The sequence below is a fragment of the Thalassophryne amazonica genome, chromosome 3, assembly GCF_902500255.1.
Source record: "Thalassophryne amazonica chromosome 3, fThaAma1.1, whole genome shotgun sequence".
Lineage (NCBI taxonomy): Eukaryota > Metazoa > Chordata > Actinopteri > Batrachoidiformes > Batrachoididae > Thalassophryne > Thalassophryne amazonica.
The window spans coordinates 44,067,076-44,087,083 of record NC_047105.1 but is presented as its reverse complement, the minus strand read 5'-3'; the positions used below and the strand labels follow the sequence as shown (position 1 = coordinate 44,087,083).

General features: G+C 42.0%; 1 protein-coding gene across 1 annotated transcript in view; it reads right to left on the bottom strand.

The window, feature by feature from the left end:
- Nucleotides 1-391: 391 nt before the first annotated feature.
- LOC117506608 (zinc finger protein GLI1-like) overlaps nt 392-20,008 on the bottom strand; it is a 34,267-nt gene continuing 14,650 nt past the window's right edge. The window contains exons 5-12 of the mRNA XM_034166129.1: nt 19,655-19,823; nt 19,351-19,458; nt 17,745-17,885; nt 17,484-17,633; nt 10,564-10,728; nt 10,162-10,404; nt 9,671-9,983; nt 392-6,669 (exon numbers count right to left, since the gene is read on the bottom strand). Of these exons, the coding sequence (XP_034022020.1) occupies nt 4,100-6,669; nt 9,671-9,983; nt 10,162-10,404; nt 10,564-10,728; nt 17,484-17,633; nt 17,745-17,885; nt 19,351-19,458; nt 19,655-19,823 (3,859 nt within the window). The 3' untranslated portion in view covers nt 392-4,099. The remainder of the gene's footprint in view (nt 6,670-9,670; nt 9,984-10,161; nt 10,405-10,563; nt 10,729-17,483; nt 17,634-17,744; nt 17,886-19,350; nt 19,459-19,654; nt 19,824-20,008) is intronic.

Genomic DNA, 20,008 nt, shown 5'->3' with positions numbered 1-20,008 from the left:
CAACACAATCACAGTTTAACCATATGAATGAGTGTTCCGTTTTCTTGTTAAAATTACTTTGTAGGGACCTATATTGATACAAAAAGTAATTAACGTGTTCTGACTCACCAGAACAGGAGTCACAGACCACCTGCCTCTTCTGATTTGAATTACTGATTGTTCGTTGCCATCATTAAAAAAATGTATATTTCTGGCCTGGTTGGGATTCTGTACAAATATTGGGGAAATTCAGATTTGTCACAGTACTGACTGCATTCTGCAATTCATATTGTGTCACACTATGAAACTATCAGACCAGTGTTTTACCTGCCCCAATTTCAATTTCAATTTCAATTTATTTTCATTTATATAGCACCAAATCACAACAGAGTTGCCTATTAAATAATGTTTCTTCATGACTGGTTTCCATTATAATGGTACACTTTTCATACATACATGGGTTAGGAGTCTACCCTCTAGTTTGATTTATCCTATGTTTTTTTTTTCTTTTTTTTAAACAAGGCTACATGAGATCTTGCATGTTTTCTGCCAAAATTCTAAATGGCGATACAAGTTATTCAAAAATATATATATTTTTACATTTTTACAAAACCTCTCAAAGTAGTAGTACTGCAATACATTGTTAATCGCCGCAGGGTGCTCTCACGTGTCTTGTCATAGCCTGTCGGGGTTGTGTCAGAGTGCCACCGTGCAGACATGTCTTGTAACAGTACCCACTACCACTCGGGATGTGACTCTCGCACCTGTAGCCATGTCCTATAAAAGATGGTTTTCCATAGTGGTAGCAACTGATCAAATCCCCTGACTTTGGATCCTCGAACCTGAATCAGCAATAAAGAATTTGACACACATCAGCACTGCACGATGAACGTACCATGATTTCTCAAACATGCATATCTACGAGTGCTCTGTCACCAACTGACAAGTCTTATCCAAAGTGTCTGTAATCCAAAAAAAACTGAATCATGTCAGGTATATATGCTGAACGTTGGCATTACCTCTGGAATCTCAAAAGTAAACCTTGAAGGGATTACAGAACATTAACTCGTACTTGTAAATTTGTAGAAAAAGCAAGGCACTTTCTATGTTTGTAGTTTAAAAAAAACTGCAAAAAAAAAAAACAAAAACAAAACAAACAAAAGAGCTCCAGCTGCTTTAGGAACACTTACAGTAAATGTGTGGAGTGCAAATTCTGTGTCCGGAAGAGAAAATACATCATCGTTCGAACATCAAAACAGCAATGAGTCCTGAATGTTCAGTCAGATCCATAATTATTGGGACAGTGACACCATTTTTTCCATTTTCTTCTGTAGCACACCACACCGGGAGGTGAAATGAAATAATTAAGATGTGCTTGAAGTGTAACATTCTGGTTTCGTGCTAAGGGTTAAATAAAAAATACCACATTAATAATTTTGGAATTACAGCTGCCATTTTTATACATAGTACCTCCATTTTCAGACACCATAAGTAGCAATGGAACATTCAAGGGATGGATACATAAACATCCCCAAATCACTGAATATTTTATACTTCATATAAATCTGTCTGGAGCTGGCAGTTATTAAAAACTGAGTTACCATGCAAGAAGATGACTTGTGAGGGAAGCCACAGCAACCCCCATGACAACTCTGAAGCCATTATAAGCATCTGTAGCTTTGACTGAGAGACTTACATAGTGCAGCTTTTGTGGGTTGCAGCCAATCACAGCCTCATGGTGGACTGGAACAGAGGACGACTTTTACAACAACACCAAGCAGCTCAAGTCTCATTTGCTTCTTCTGGCAAATGATAGCAGAAATTTCACATTCTTTTTTGTTAAGAAAATCCTTCTGTGCCACTGTACCTTGAAGTTGGCACTGGTGATGCAACAGACAAAAGTTGCATTATTCACAGTTTCTCCAGGCACAGCCATAGAAGCCTTTAACTCCTTTAGAGTTGTTATGGATGTCTTGGTGGCTTCCCTCACTAGTGGCCTTTACTGCACAGTCACTCAGTTTTTAAAAACTCCTTACTCCAGACAGATTTACCATACTGTTTGTATTTCTTAATGTGCATGTATCCATCCCCTGACTGAAAGAAAGGTGGCTGTAAAAGTGATGATTTGCATGAATAACAAACCTTATATTTAGTTTGGCCCATTACCTATGCCCTCTTAAATTTGAGAAACTGTAATTCCGAAATGGTTAATCTGATATTTTTCTTAGATTTCAACTCCACTGTGTTGGTGTATAGAGGCAAAATTACATAAGCTGTCACTGTCCCAATAATTATGGCGATGACTGTATGTGTACAGGCTATGATCACGCTGTGTGGAAATACTGATATGCTGCTAGTACAGACCACAGTACAGACCGTGATGTTTCATGGTAAAGAAGAAAAAGCAATCGTCAATCTCTCAGCTCTTTAAACAGTCCTCATACTAAGTTGTATCTGAATATTGGCCTTCAGAATTGAGACAGGAATGTCCCATTGTCACATAAACACAACTATATAACTTTATGTAAAATTTATTTACACTTCTATCTACTCCAATGTTGCAACAGCTGAACATGATAATGTTAGGCAACAGTTTCATATCAGGCATAAATTTCCGTCTCATACAGTGAGGGGCAGAGAAGGCAGAGAGGCACAAGTACAGCGATGTTGATCGTGCACCTTTGGTTTGAAGGTTTTGGGCAGGGACCTTTAACTATTTTAAACATGGGATGAAACCATATTAATATAAAAAAGTTATTGCAATATTTAGTTGTGTGTTGCTCCAGCAGCATTAGACCAAATGTCATTAAGGATCATGGCTCACCGTTTGACAAATAGGAGTTATACCGTTTTAGGGATTACACATGAAAGCTTATATGGGTGAAGTTTTTAGTGTTTTTTTTTTTTTTTAACCTGAATACATGGGATGTACAGTCATCATATGCAAAGGGACTTAAAGGGGTCACATTTTGTACCTTTTCTGCAAGTGAATTGGTCACTGTGTTTGAATGACAGATATTAAAGGTCCTATAAATGTCATTTTAAATGTTAATATAGCAACCAGCAATGATGCTTTTATTTATTTTTTTATGTAAAACTGTAGTTATGTAATGGTGTTCTGCACAGAGAATGAAGCAGCACTTCCTCTGCGTGTGTTGTGATCTGAGCTTTTCTGTTCCTTTTCTTTGCTGGACCAGCTACAGGTGGTGCATGCGAGTCCCTCCCTGTGAGACTGATGCACCTCCCCACCGCCAGCATTGCACTGTGCATGCAAGGCGGTGAAGAGAAACAACTTTTCATAACTTCTTTCCCGCAAGAAACCATCGTCAGAAGCTAAAAAGGGCTTTGACCAGAAAAGTGGTCAGCTGAGCACCAATGTAGGTGTGGATTTTCCCAGATGGAGAATCATTCAAACTGCTGAAAGATTCCATCTTGACTCAGAATTAACATTAATTCACCTTGATGTAGGCGAGGGCAGGGGGGTTCTTGGAAGAAAGGCTGAAGGAAAGCCAATGTTTTGGTCTGAGATACTGGTGGTTTTGTCTAAGCTCTAGTGGCATGAAATCATTTATAGGAACTTAAATTTATTTATTTATTTATTTATTTATTGATTGTCAAAAATACCTCTACAGACAGTGAGAATATGCATCCTAAAAGAATATATGCATCAAAGAATATGCATCAAAGAAACAAACTGTTTCTATTCCTGTTGCCTTACATGAAAGGGAACTGCTTCTGGTTAAAGCCCTTTTGGGATTCTGGGAGGCGGAGTCACTCACACAAGGTGTGGTCTGTCACTAAGGGAGTACATTACCTCAGTAACCAGGTGCCCAGATGTGAACTTGCATAATCTACATGCATAATCTACATATGACAAAAAAGTAGAAATTTTGCTCAGGTTTGCTCATTTCTACCTGATTTATACAGTTATATGTAATAAATAGATACAAACAAAATTTACAGAATGCGACCCCTTTAAGCTCTTAAAACAAAGCTTGTTGTATGTGGCTGATGGGTTACTGATATTCAATGCATGTTCCCAATTAAAATATTATGAACTGGCCAACGCCTCTGACTGTTAATGTCTGGAAAACAAAATGTCCTTCAAAACAATCTTCTTCTAAGACAGTGTGTTCAGGTATTTGTTCTCCCCGGCTAGTGTGGTAAGCATGGATGTCATGTCACCCACAGCCATGTTGGACAAACCAGAGCCTGCAGCTAAGCTAACAGAGGTCTGGGGAGTGGTGAGGCGTGAAGATGTCTGTGAAGAAGACCCTGGTTGACTTTGGAGGAGATTGTTGACTGGGCTAAAAGAGGAAGGCTCGGTATCATCAATAATAGAGGTAAAGTCTATGCGTGCATTGTCTAGGTCCAGGTTTTCTAAGGCATTGGAGATGGGGCCAGACTCAGGATAAGGACCGGACTTGGAGCTACGTGTTGGGTCCAGGTTGGACCCCATATTATGTTGCTCTTTCAGACAAGGCCCATTCTGGGGGTCCATATATTTCTCCACATCCATGCTGAGCTGACCTGAGTAGTACATGTTGTTATTGGAAGGAGTGTACAGTTCATTTTGTGGGTGCTGTGGATGCTGGACAGGAGGCAGTCGAACTCCTCGCCTGGGGCTAGAAGTTGAATGGGCAGGGCTGAGATGGGGTGGACTGTTCAGATAGGCTCCTCCTACCTGCTGTGAAAGGCTGTTCTGCCGGCTGAGAGGTTTCTGTCCTGAAGGAGGTCTGGGAATAACCATCTCTGGTCCATAGCAAGAGCCCTGGAGACCTGCCAGCTGCTGCTCTTTAGGTGTCACAGACTTGGGCAATCGGTTATGGGGCTGAGGGCTTGCAACCAGGTTTTGGTTGGGATAAGACGGATAAGGCTGGCTGGAGTAAATATTCTGGTGTTGATGTTGAGGACTATGGTGCATCATTGGGCCTTGGCCACTCATGTCCATATTGTCAGAAAGAAGAGGAGGGTTAATTCCACTCTGCTGTTGATGTTCTTGTTGGTGCTCCCACATGAGTGCTTGCTGTGACTGTACATAGTTCCTCACCATCATCTCCTTCACCTGCATCATGGGGGTCTCTGATCTCTGCTCATCAGTAAGTGCAGAGCCAGTGCAACCCAAGTTCAACCCTCCACTGTAGACGGAGTTCTGGTTCTGACCTTGAAAGTCAAACGCTGGATTGTTAGAATTCCTCACCATACCCTGACTTGTCTGCCGTGGGTAGCTCTGAGCCTGCTGAAGAAGCCGCCGCTGCTGTTGATACTGAAGCTTAGCATTTTGACAAGCATCTCTAGCTCCCATCCCAGGATGAAACTGCTGCTCAGGCTTGATTGTGACTTTCTGAATTCCATTTGAACTGTGATAAAGACCTGGCTGATTGCTGAAGTGGACCTGTGTTTGTTGAGGTGGAACGTTAGTGTCTGGGTATTGCACTCCTCGTTGGTTCTGAAGAGCAGAGCTGGAGTTTTGGGCTTGGTTGTGAGTGTCACTCCAAGGGCCTGTACCAGCTCCAGTTTCAGCACCCTGGCCTAGGCTAGGATAATGGGAGCCTGAAGGACTCAGCTGACAAGTGCTCATACTGTACTCAGCCTGCTGCAGAAGTGTATTGGACATCCCATCTGGGTGATTAGGCCTTCCTTGGCACATGACATTTCTATCACCTCTGGAACTGACTTCCCCTGCTCCCTGATTCTGGTAGTGGGCTTGTATGTAACCTTGATCTGGACGGCCAAGAGGCTCATGGTTTGGAGATAGCTGGGTTGACAGGGGTGCTCCAACTACCGCACCTCCATGGGTCTGTTGCTGATATCCCATGAAACCCCTCTCTCCAGTTAGTATCATCATGGACCGGTCCCTGGTATCCACAGGGGCTTGGTGGGGCTCCATAGCCATAGCCTCCATCATTACATTTTCTGTAATACTAGGTGGCCGAGGGGAGTATATGTGGCAGTTAATACTAGTGTCAGAGCTGCGGTGCTGCAATGCATTTCTTCGACCCATCATGGACACATTATTAAGGCTATTGAATCTCTTGGGGAGAACTTGTGGATCTCCCACTGAATGAACAGGGTCACTGGCTCTTCTGCTGTTGTTACCTGGAGCCTGGTGAGGATAGATAACACCAGTACCATATTCTGTGTTGGCACTGTGCCTACGTGGACCAACCTGTTGAAGGAAAGGAGGCAGAGGCTGCCCCTGGTACTCGCTCAAACAGCCACCTCTTCTTCCCGGAGTACCTGGTTGCTCCATGTTGGGCAAAGGTGTAGGTGGTGGACCACCAGTTGCTGCAGCATATTTGGCTTTTAAGCTGTACTGCTGTGCAGGCGTTAAATTAGGAAGACCGGGCAATCCTCCTCCTCCAACACAGGGAGCGCCTCTTCGACTAGTCTCTGGAGAAAGGGGATCTCCTCCGCTGTGCTCTGTGCTTGGGAGATGAAATCCTCCCCCGCCCGTTCCTATTTGTGAGACCTCACTGGAGCGCCGGCTGGACAGGTAAGGCGACACCATGGAAGACCGACGGCTGACCGTATAAGCGGAGCTCAGGCTGCTGGTGCCGCTTCCTCGCCTGTCATTAGCAGAGCAGCCAAGTGAAGCGCTGCCTCCAATCTCATGACTGGACAACTCCAATACACGCCGGTTAGAGAGGAGTGGAGAAGATGCACACATTCCTATATTGTCCCCTGTACCTGGAAGTAGATAAAAGGAGCACAAAGAAGTAGTTAGTAGTTCTAAATACGTCATAAATACAAGGCAAAGTTGTTTATCTCCTCCATCAAGTTGGTTAGACTTTCATTGCTGTTTGTCTTTCAGTCAGATAGTCAGCAGGATACTTACCTATGATGTATGAATATTAAGGGCTTAATTTTTATTTATTCTTTTTTTTTTTACTGTAGATGCCATAAACAAATTTGTTTTGTTTTTTTTTTGGGGGGGGGGGGGGGGTTATATAGATTTTGTTTTTTTTTTTGGATACATTTTTACATTTCAACATTGACCTTGAACATGGTATATTTTCTACTTTCTATCCAAGCTAACACACATGAGGTTTTTTTCTTTTTTGTCTGTTGGGCAGCGCAGTCTCGTTTGAGGGCGGGTGCTAAAGGGGTGAAATATGACGCATATAACGGGGAAAGAAACACAGCAATTTCTCTGAGTTTTTGGGCAAATGATAGTGGGACAGTTTAGCTGAAACATCCATAAAAATTGTTCATCTTGTGATAAAAGCATGGAATTTGGCACACATATTCTAAATTAACTAATGTTTATTTTCAGATATGGAGCCATCCTGGAACTGACCTCTAATGAGCTACAGGGGTCAATAAAGAATTACACAGGGGTCAAAATTTAAAAATACTCCAATCATGTTGAAATCTATACCACATTGTTTGTCTGATCATAAATATTCCAAAAAGGTATAGTCTGGACCATCTATGACTGAATTCCATGGGGTTATGCGGTAAAAACAGCAAAAAAAAGTGACAAAGGTAAAAGGCGTTTTAGTAAAAGGTGATGCAAATTATTGGTTGAAATAAAAAGATTAATAAATGGAAGGGTTTCAACTGTGTTGAGTGTTTGGTCTCCAAAGTAAAGGTCAAACAAGGTCAACGTCTATTGGATTCTATGACATATGACATATATTACCCTGTAACATGATAACTAAGCATGACACATGGTGCAAATTCTTCCTTTTTTTTTTTTTACCAAAATTGGAGCAACTTTAACTTTTGACCCCTGTACAAACTGAAACTGATCTTTGTCACCATTTTTGCAATTTTTACCCCATAACTCCAGAACATTCAGTCGTAGATAGTCCAAACTATACCTTTTTGGAATTGTTATGATTAGACAAATAATGTGCTATAGTTTTCAACATGATTGGAGCATTTTTAAATTTTGACCCCTGTGTCATTCTTTATTGACCCCTGTAGCGCATTAGAGTTCAGCTCCAGGATGTCTTCATATCTGAAAATAAACATTAGTTAATTTAGAATATGTGTGCCAAATCCCATGCTTTTATCACAAAATGAACAATTGTCTTGCTATGCCACCCCACTACAAAGTGAAAATGCAAAGGAAAAGTAACGATGCGGTGGAAAAACCTGCACTTTTCCAGACTGCGTTGGTGACTGCAGCCGAAAACAAAACAGTACACCATTTTTCCGTGTGAAATTATGCTGTGTATATATTGCGCAACGGGAGCTTCTGTCCCCATACGTGGTCAAATCCCGCTATATCACACAGGGTTCAAATGAGACTGCGGTGCGCTATTGTAACTTTGAGTGACAGATCAGCAAAAATAAAGCTCTCCTCCCATTTGCCTGAAAAAGCGTTGCAGTGATGTCACAACGTCTTTCTGAAAAGTTCAGGGATTTTCACCTTAAAAGCACTCAGAGTGACAACACACGGCCCCATCTTAAAAAAAAATGGATACTGTTTACTGCGTTTTATCTGGAGGTGGCTGCATATGCTTTGTTCGCATTTAGAGCAACTGGAAAAAAAAAAATGCTGGTGCCCAAAAAAATAAAATGCTCTTTGGATACAGGACCTAACTTATTTTATAAGATAGCACAAAGTAAGTGTGGCCTATGTTCTGCTGCTCACTTGGCTCAAATTCACAGCGGCATGGGAGGCCAAAACCCTTTTTTTTTATTGCCATTGTGAAGTGAGGTTTGCTGCACAGCACCTCCTGATGGCCATGGTTACATAAGACAAAAGCTTCATACTGTATTTTCTGGACTACAGAGTGCACCTGAATATAAGCCACACCCACCAATTTTAAAAAGACAAAAAAAAAAAAATTGTACATGAATTGTCCGCACTTGTCTATAAGCCGCGGGTCTCCACATTGCAACATGAGATATTTACACAGAAAGATGTTAGAAAGATTTTTTTTAACTTTTAATTAAATACTGACCGTAAATACTTGTTTTTTTGTTTCCTGAAGGTGTTACACGACCAGCATGTCATCCAGCACATGCACGGTGGCCCATTGTTTCTCTGCTCCACACGGAGAACTGAGTAACTTTAACTTTTTTGTTCTTTCTTTGTGGATCATGAGATAATTTCATTGCGTGCAGCCAGGATCGCCTGGTGTATGTGGTAAATGAGACGTTAATGAGGCACTGTGACTGTTTCAACTTGTGGCGCAAAGAGAGAGGTGCAGTAGGGAGTAGGGGGCGGGGGCAGAAGTCCCGCTGACTGATGTGACGGCGCAACTGTGGCGCAAAGTGCCAGAGGGACTTTTCTTCAGCCACGACAAGGAATTAAAGTATTTTCAGACGTCATTTTCCAAAATCAGGAGGCTTTATGTGGATAATTTTTCTTCAGGACATGTTGATGAATCCCCTGAAACGAACAAGTAAGACTTTATATTTACTTTGTGTGAATTTACACCGCATGAGGACCGCAGCTTTCAGCCATTCAATGCAGAGCATCAATTGACATATTTCGACTTATGAGAAAGCCTGTTAAAATCCATAAATTATCAGAAATAACATCATTGCAGTGTTCAAAGCATGTGAAGAAAAGTAGCGGCTTATAGTCTGGAAATTACGGTAATCAGATTGTGGCCAACGGGTAAAAAATTTTAATTAGTCCAACAAGTAGGACCTCTGTTCAAAGCAACCTGAACAATTATGTGATTATTAATTCATTAGATTATATTATTTCATTACAAAGCAAACATACCGGGAATTGCAGGCAACTTGTTGCTGGCACAGCGGCCAGGAGGGGTCGGCCTTCGGATTTGCTTCAACTTGTCAATCTTCAGGTTCTCGAGCCTCTTCAGAGCCTGAGCTGACATGCCTATTGTCCCTCCAACGCCTCCTCCCTCCCCACCTCCTCCTCCACCTGACACTCGATCCTCCACTGTCGTGAGATCTTCCAGACTGCCTGCTGCATTCAGGTTCATCTCTACCCCGCTGTCATTGTTGTTGGCGCTCCCCAGAGGAGAACGCTCACTACTGCACGATGACTGAGCCCCAGGACTTGGCTGCGATTTCTAAAATGAGGAGGGAGAGTTTTACTCCATGTTGTTACTCTAGTATTTTGAATTGCATATTACACAAGTAATTTCTACTGCATGAGCTCACACGCGAAATTGTAAATATGGTGCTTTAAGACAAATGATACTCGATCTGTTATGATTAAACCACATTTTTCACCTCTGCTTCACTCACCAGAGTAGTCTCTGGAGCCAGAAGTTTACAGTCTTCCCTGCGTGCCTCCTCTTTTTCCAGCAACAGTTCAGTGTTTTGGCCTCCAGGGGTCATGGCAGAGCCAGGGGGACGAGGGCCCGTGTCTCCACGGTGCTTCTTGGTGATGTGCGCTTCAGGGCCGTGCACCGTCTTCACGTGCTTACGGAGGGAGCTCGGATCTGTGTAACGCTTAGTGCAACCGGGAATCTTACATACATAAGGTTTCTGCAAAAAGGCAAATGAGAGTAATCATGAGATTTATTATATATTTCATCTTTCTTAACTTAAATATTGAACATGTTTTGCAAAAAATAAACAAGAATATCTGTTGTCTGAAAATGACAGACATTTATAAAACAAATTCCATTGTATATATAATCGTACTTCATTGGAGTGAGTGCGGTTCTGGTGCTTGGCCCGGTCTGAAGCATTGGAAAAAGCCTTGTTACAGCCTTCGTGTTCGCATACATATGGTTTCTCTCCAGTGTGGGAGCGCAGGTGGGTCTTTAAATTCTCCAGACGAGAGTAGGCCTTATTACAGCCTTCAAACTGAAACAGGAGCATACACATTTAAACACATTCGTCCCTCAGGCCATCAGACTATACAACTACACACTCGGGGGGAGGAGGAGTAACGGGAAGACAGAGGATGGGAAGGAGAGGAACAGTAGTAGCCAGTAAAAGCCAGTAGAGAGCAGTATTTCTGGTATTTATGTTTGTATGTACAATTTGCAAATTTTTTTTTTTTACTTCTACTGGTAATACTCTGTGTGCTTCTTACCCTGTATGCTGCTATACAATGCTGCTGGAACCTCAATTTCCCTGAGGGAGTCTTCCTAAAGGATCGATAAAGTTCTATCTAATCTAATCTAACAGACAAGCTGTAAGAGGAAATAAGCTTGCCAAAAAAAGCCTAGATGTATTATAACACAAGTATCTCTTAATACGTTTCATGTTGAAAATAGAAGAATTATATGGGTAAGAAAGAAAAATGGGTTCTACAGCAAGACTTTGGATTCATCAATTAAAACACATATTCCTCCCACATAACGTGTGGGCGTGTCTCAAAGAGGGAAGCGTGATTCACTGTGAGTGTCCTACAGAGGATATAAGTGTCCAGGTATGGATATGTCCCAGTATTCTAAGGCCCTGTCCACATGGAGACCGGTTTTGTATCGTACTGGCATTTCATTCACACTCAACCGGCATTTTCAGAGCCCGAAGTCACTACCTTTTGAAAACAGGTCCCAGAGTTGATAAACCTGAAAATGAAGTGCTTGAATCTTCATGTGGACTGACTTTACGGAACGTTTCTGAAACAATGTCACAGCCCCACTTCTCTAGCCTCAGCAAGATGTTGCTGATGTTAACAGGGAAATTTAGTTTGCTTTTTTTCTTTCTTGATGGATCCTTAATGGGATTTATTTTTGCAACGAGCAGAGTCCTGAAGAGATGGATGATGCCTGTGGTGAATGCTGGTGTGAATAAAGGGACCGTTGTGACACAAATAAAATAATTGCAGAAAAGACATTCAGCTTTTAAAATAAGATTTTTTTTTTCTTCTTTTTGGTGGTGGGACAAAGCAGCGGCTTCCTCCGGCTCAGGATGAGAAAAGCACCAGGAGCAGACAAACACCAAGGCATTTATTTAAAAGCAATTTCCACAATAAAGAAAGAATTTTCAGACACCGTCTTCAAGCGTGTTTTATGTGGATAAGTTTTCATCAGGCTGTGATGATGAATCCAACTGAAACAACACAACAGGGTCAGTTTCAAAGACTTGATATTTGCACTGTGTGTCACTTTGTAAAGTTTTATCATCTGCTGCTACATTGATTAGTTCCTTACACGGGTTAAGCGTATGCACCACATCTTCTTGTCCATTTTTTGTGGAAGCCTTACAGTCCCACATACAGGCCTGGCATATGTACTACAGCATCTTAAGCTGTTTTCAGTGGATTCATGTAGACACAGATATTTCTTGAAATGGTGCCGTGTTTATGGAACAGTTATCAAAAAGGACAAAGAAACCAATCCTATTCATGGTGTTTGAGTATCCCAGAATCCTTTGCACGCTGGGGAACGAGGCTTGATAATGGCTCAGCAAAATGCTAACTTTAACGTTTCAATGTCGTTTTTAAGTTATAAATACATCTATCAACTGTTTCAGAAGACCACAACAGGTCGGTTTAACATAAAAAGGTAAATATTACTCACAGACATACGTGGTCTGTCCATAAATTAACGGTCCTTTTTATTTTTTTTAAAAACTACATGGATTTCATTCATATGTTTTTACGTCAGACATGCTTGAACCCTCGTGCGCATGCGTGAGTTTTTCCATGCCTGTCGGTGATGTCATTCGCCTGTGAGCACGCCTTGTGGAAGGAGTGGTCTCGCCTCCTCGTCGGATTTTCATTGTCTGGAAATGGCGGAATGAAAAGGACTTTTTTTCCATCAGAATTTTTTCAGAAGCTGTTAGAGACATGTCTATCTCGGCTTTCAGTGCTTACCAGTCGAGTGAGTATAAAAGAACTTGTGGAGAGCTGGACATGTCCCAACTTGTCCTCTAACACTCTGAAACGGAGGTGTTCCTTTGTCTCGCTTCATCAGTGAATCGGTCGTGACTGCGTGAAACCTCTGCGTGGCTTTCCATGACAAAATCTCTTGTTAAAAGTGAAATCTGCCGGCAAATGGCTGATGTCCAGGTCTTGTGATAACCAGAGAAAGAGCACACGACGGTCTCGTATCCACAGAGCCATCATCTTAGAAATAATCAAGTGGTTTGTGCCGCATTGTCGCAGCTCGCAGCGCGGCGCACCGACCGTCCTTAAAGGGGTCCTTAAAGCTGTAGTTAAAGTACTTATTCTCTGTGAAGCCTGTAAAATTTTCACTGAAAGCCAAATAAATTTTTCGAATGGTTTCTAGGTGCCAGTCTCTAACAGCTTCTGAAAAAATTCTGATGGAAAAAAAGTCCTTTTCATTCCGCCATTTCCAGACAATGAAAATCCGACGAGGGGGCGGGACCACTCCTTCCATAAGGCGTGCTCACAGGCGAATGACGCCACCAACAGGCATGGAAAAACTCACGCATGCGCACGAGGGTTCAAGCATGTCTGACGTAAAAACATATGAATGAAATCCATATAGTTTTTGAAAAAAAAAAAAAAAGGTACGATACTTTATGGACAGACCTCGTATGCTCAAAAGGGATTTAGCAGGGAAAAATTAAGATAAAGTGTTATATAACAATAAACCAAAGAAGCAGCAGATTGAAGCACTGCTTCATTTGTTCAAGGTTCAAAGCAAAGCCGTGCTGCAGAAACGGTTCATTACAGTCCTGCTGCAAGGTCTGAAATCAATGTAGAGAAATTATCATTTTCCTGACAAACACCCCCCAAAAACAACATCCACTCTGAAGGACCGATAAGGGAATCGTTAAGCAAAAAGGTTATTGATTGGCAGTTGAACATCAACGTGAGGGCACATGCGCATGCAGCGACAGGCAGCGAGAGTTTGGCGTTTGAGTTTATTGTTTGAATAGTTGTTTTTGAGTGTCTTTATGCCTCCATTGTATGTTTACTGTTGTGTGAAGGCCCATTCTGCTACTAAATGAAATGGATCCACTTTATTTTGCTGCATTGTGGCTTTTATTTCGTACCCTGTTTGTGAGGGATCTCACCGGAGCCGTCAATCCGACAGGGACACGTCATACTTACTCCAGAGACGTGTTAATGCAGCTGAACTGTGTCAGTCTGAATCGCGTAACAGATGTCATATTACCAGAATTTATCCTGAGGGATCTTAATTATCTGGTCTTTAATAAAAGTGATTTGATAAAGAAGAAGAGGAGAAAGCGGGGGAGACGAGGTGGTGTCAGGCTGCGTGTGCGTAAACAGCAGCTCACCAGGATCCCCCTGCCCGCCGTGATTATGGGAAACGTCCAGTCCCTGAGAAATAAAGTGGTTGAACTACAAGGAAACGTCCGCTTCCAAAAGGATTTTAGGAACACTTGTGTCATGGCCTTTACGGAGACATGGCTCACTGAGGAAGACCAAGACGCTGATCTGCTCATCGATGGTTTTGGAGCTCCGCTTTGTCTCGATCATCAGACTGAAGTGACGGGAAAAATACAAGGAGGTGGGGTATGTTTGTATGTCAACAAACAATACTGCACCTCTGTGAATGTCAGAGAGAAAATCTGCAAACCAGATGATGAACTTTTATCTGTGTCACTGCATCCTTTTTATCTGCCACGCGAATTCCCACAACTTTTTATAACAGTACTATACATTCACCCAAAGGCAAATGCTGCCTGTGCCTCTAGTAGTGTTTTTAATGTTGTCCAAAAATTGCAGTCCATCTCACCTGATGCCCCGAATTTTATCTTGGGAGATTTTAATCAGGTCTCTTTGGAAAAACCCTAACAAACTTCTATCAATATGTTACCTGCCCAACCAGGCGTGGTAAGACTTTGGATTTATGTTATGGGTCAATTAAAGACACTTTTAAATCACTCCCTCTTCCTCCTTTGGGTTCTGCAGATCACAACTGTGTGCATCTTCTGCCAACCTACAAGACTGTTCTAAAGAGGGGAAAAGTACAAACCAAGGAGGTTAAAGTCTGGACTGCTGATTCTGAGCTCTTTTGCAGGAATGTTTTAACTGTACTGACTGGGACATGTTTAAGCAGTCCTCTGATAACTTGGATGAACTCACTGATGTCATATGCTCTTATGTCACTTTTTGTAGAGACATGATTTTTCCCTGTATGAAAGTTAAAATTTATCCCAACAACAGACCCTGGGTCACTAAATCAGTGAAGTCTTGTATAAAGAAAAAGAAGGATGCCTTTAAAAAGGGAGTAGACTCAGACCTTCTGTTAGTCACCAACGAGCTTACAACAGAGATTCTTAAAGCAAAACAGAGTTACAAGTCTGAGTTGGAGAAGAAGATGGCTGCTCATAACCTTGGGTCAGCGTGGTCTAGTATGAAGGCTATTGCAGGCCTCCAAAATATGGAAAATAGCACAAACATTACTTTAAATGGTTTCAATTCAGATATTGAACTAGCTAATGCTCTTAATTATTTTTTAAATCGTTTTAACATATCTGATTTTAGTAAGGAAACCCAGGAACTTGGTCTCGGGCTCCATGACCCCAGCATTTTTCCTTTAACCAATGGGATATAGAAAAAGCCTTCCTTAGCACAAAAGTAAACAAGAGTCATGGTCCAGATAATACCTGCGGCCACTTACTCAAATCTTGTGCAAAAGAGCTGAGTCCAGTTTTCCAGTTGTTTAATCATATTTTTAACCAGTCTTTGGAAACACAGCATGTTCCCAAAGTGTGGAAAGATGCTGCTGTGGTCCCAGTTCCTAAATCCAGTAATCCCACAACTTTGAATGATTTTAGGCCTGTTGCCCTAACATCAATTCCGATGAAAATTTTTGAGAAATTGGTACGGTCTGAAATGCTAAAAAACACTATGCATGCACTTGATCCGTTACAATTTGCTTACAGGCCTAACAGAGGAGTGGAGGACGCCACACTCACTCTGCTTAATTTGCTTTTTAGGCATCTGGAGGGAAGTGGGTGTCACGTCCGGCTTTTATTTATTGACTTCTCCTCAGCTTTTAACACAATTCAACCTTGTATCTTGTGGGCTGGATTTTAGACTTTTTAACAAACAGAACACAGAAAGTCAGAGTGAACAGGATTTTATCAAACACAGTGTGTTCTTCTACTGGCTCGCCACAAGGGTGTGTGCTCTCATCTTTGTTATTTATTCTTTACACCAGTATGTGTCAGAGCACTTTTAAAAACAGGTTCATTTTAAAATACGTGGATGACACAGTGATTGTCAGTCTGCTGCGGGACAATGAGAGCAGCCACGGCCCTGTAGTTGACCATTTTGTTAAATGGTGTGAGGACTCATATCTTCAGATCAATACATCAAAAACTAAAGATATGGTCATTGATTTCAGGAAGCATGGTAGCACACCTGACAACACAATAATTAATGGACAACCAGTTGAAATTGTGCAAACTTATAAATACCTTGGGACTATTATTGATAATTCGCTGAAGTTTGAGGCAAACTGTGAGGCGGTGTGCAGGAAGGGACACCAGCGTTTGTTCTGCCTCAGGAAACTGTCCTACTTCCACATCGGCCGAACCATGTTAACACTATTTTATCGTGCTTTTATTGAATCTGTTTTATCTTTTTCATTGGTGGCATGGTTTGGCAGTCTGACAGTGAAGGACAGGAACAGACTGGGTCAGATTATTAAATGGTCCAGTCGGCTGATTGGTGAGTCGCAGCTGAGTTTAGAGTCCCTGTGCACCAAACATTTACAGCGGATAACCAGTTGCATCACAGTTGATGACTCCCATCCCCTGGCTAATGAATTTCAGCTCCTACCTTCTGGCCGTAGGTTTAATGCCCCAAGGTGTAGGACAAAACGCTACAGGAGTAGTTTTGTCCCAGCGGCAATTGTGCATTTGAACAAATCTTAGTAGGTTTGGCACATATTTATATATTTATTTATTTATTTGCCCTTTGCACATCAGTTTTATGCTGACCATCTTTTAGTGGTTTTTCCTGAGGCTTCTTTTTTACTGGTTTAGTAAGCTTGTGAGTCCCCGGTGGTGTTTGTGTTACAGTTTGTTTTGCACATGTTCTTTGTTAGTGTTTTCATTGTTATTGTTGTGTTTGACTAACATGGACGCCCTTTTCTGTTTGCTGCAAGTCAAATCTACCTACAGGTACGAATAAAGTCACCTGAACCTGAACCTTGATGTCGGTGGATCGAATAATTTCTTAAGGATACCCAAAAAGAACTGGTTCCTGACGCACACCCCTAACAGCAACATGCCTTTTTTTTTTTTTCTTTTTTTAAAATAAAAGTCACATTAAAGACTCATAATTATCTTAGTTAAACACCTAAATACATATTTTGTTTGAACTCACCTCCATAATGACGCAATGTTGCAAACAAGCCGCAAACACTTGTTTACACTGACAACAACATCTCGGCCTCCCCAGCGGGAACATGATTACGCGTGAGATTTGACACCGTAAAGGCGTCTATAGGGAAAGTTCCATTTCCATATAGACAAGGCCTAAAGGTCCTTTTGTTACAACAAATGAGGAAAACAGAACCCAGAATGCTGGCACAGAGCACGCACACACACACACACACACACACACACACACACACACACACACACACACACACACACACACACACACACACACACACACACACACACACAGAAAGGAAGAAACCTGCTGATGGACTCACAGTGCACTTGTGTGGTTTCTCTCCCGTGTGTCTGCGCATATGAACAACCAGCATGTACTGAGCTTTGAACGGCCTCTGTTCCCGCGAGCACTCCTGCCAGTGACACACAAATTCCTTCTTTTCTCCATGGATATGCTCGTTGTTGATGTGCTATGGAGCAAATGGACAAACATGGATACTTCTGCATCAAACAAAACACTTTTTGGATTTTCTTCAGGTGACTATTTCATTATTTGGGATCAATCGAGCTGCATCTCTTACGTGAACAAGTTGGTCCTGTGTGTCGAACTCCTTGTTGCAGCTCTCCCACCGACAGTTGGTTTCATAAATGGCCTCCGGTTCAGGTTTTCCATCCTCCTTTTCCAAATCATCTCTGCCATCCAAGAGTCCCAGAAGAGGATCCTTATTGCAAATGTGAAAGCAAAGCTCAAATTTTAAATAAAGTAACCCATGTGTATATATGAATTTATTCATTTTGTTTATTTATTGTCAATCAAACAGCAACCATTCAACACGTCCAGTAAAGCAAGACAGAAAACACATGCAGACAGCAACAAATGATGTCATTTTTAACTCTGACTATAAGGTTATGCTTGCACTTGAAACATTAGGTCAATTTTCACTAGATTTGGTAAGAAGGTTGGGTCTGAAGCACCCATTCCATTTTGGGGGTAGATCAGTAAAGAGCGGTTGAATCAGGAATTTATAACCTATTTCAACCTTACGAATCTTGGTGGAACAGCTGAGACTGGCCTTGCAATTTCTGGTAATCTTCTGGAAGAAATGTTTCATAAAACAAAATGGAAAATGGAAGGTTGTATCTGCTCTGAAGCCTCAGTAATTACGGAGATTGGAGTTCTGGGTAAATTTAGTTGGTTTTGGTCTTTACTATAGAAACACCTCTTTCTGAGACAGTGTTCCATTAGAACCTCCAGAAACTTGTATCTTGTAAATATTTTGGTATCGAAATTAGGATGATATGACAGGCAGATCATAACTAAAGCTCCATTCTCACTTTAGTGGATGTACAAGAAGAATAGGAGCTGGACTACCGACATGTAGATCTGAGTCTGAGCTCCGGTCACGCTATCTGTTCTCTGCCATCGGACAAGACACTTAATCTGCATGGTCCCATCCACTCAGCTGTAAAAGGGTATAGGCCTTTGCTTTTGAATTATCCTGCCATAGACTGGTGTGACATCCAGGTGGAGTCGTAGACTCGCATTTCACAATATGGTATCCAGGGATAAGCAAAGTCATCAATGGGCCCCGGGATTGATGGAGGAATAACAGGAAACGTGGACTTCGAAACCTTCTCTATAACTTGGAGAACCGTTGGCGGTCAAGTGGTTGTCTGTGATGAACTGGGATATTCCACCTTTTGCCGTGGTCTTGCTTTAACTGTGACTTTTGAAGATGTTCAAAATTTATTTTCATTCATCACGAGCTTTGACGTACTACGGAAATACCTTGCACTTCCATGTCATGGACAACATGGTCATACATGCCTTACCATCAATGGGAGGTTTTCCAAAAGCGTCATGGTTATACTGTGGGCCTATTACGTGTCTACGGTTACGCTACTGTTGTGTCTGCAAACATCGCATCGTACAAGCGTGGCTCATTAAGTCATCATACCATGTGCTAAACTTGCATATTACTCCATCAGCCGTGCACTAAGCCACGTGCATGGGCAATGGTGATGTTCACAAGCAGGTTTGTAATGTTTATAGACTATGCATGTCCATGAAAGTGAGAAGGGGGCTGAATGGGGAGAAGTGTTTTTTTTCAAGTGAATTCACTGGGTTGGTTTCATGGTGTTTTAATTCATTGAAAACCAACTACACATCCGTGACTGTTACTGCACCTGGGTGCCGGTGGAGGAAGGACTGGCCACATCTCCCTCCGACCTCTCCTCCAGACTCTTCATGTTGAGGCTGTCCATCACGCCTCCCAACCCCGGTTCTGTCTTCAACTGCACCAAAAACACACAATTACCACTACTGCCAAACACTCAGTGTGAGGCAGGTCAGTCTGTCTTTAGACATATTCACACACAGATTTTCACTCTCCTGCTGACCAGCCATGTTTCTTTACTCCAGTCTTCTAGCAGGAGCAGAAGGAGCACTGAGTCTAAATTCTTTGTAAGATGTAGGAGAGCATTTACTTACATGTCCATGCTTGGGTGGAGCGTGCAGCCGAGGACTGTGGGCAGGTAAGCGAGGTGCTTGGCAAGGACCAGGTGTGTGTCCACCCATAGGCGTTCCTCCACCACCTCCATACATGGAACCCTGTGGTCTGGACTGGCAGTTTATAGAGCTGGAGTAGCCCAAAGATGGACTGAAGGAGCATCAGAAGAAACAAATATGGCAATTACCAAAAAGTAAAACATTCTCTGTCAATTTGTGTCATGGTAAATCTGCTGGAATCAGAAGAACAAAAGCTGTATTTGTAGTCTCGTTCACTTCATGTTAGTCATTTGCCAGACTGTTTTGTGTGTAAAGGCTCAAAAAGCATTAAAGCAA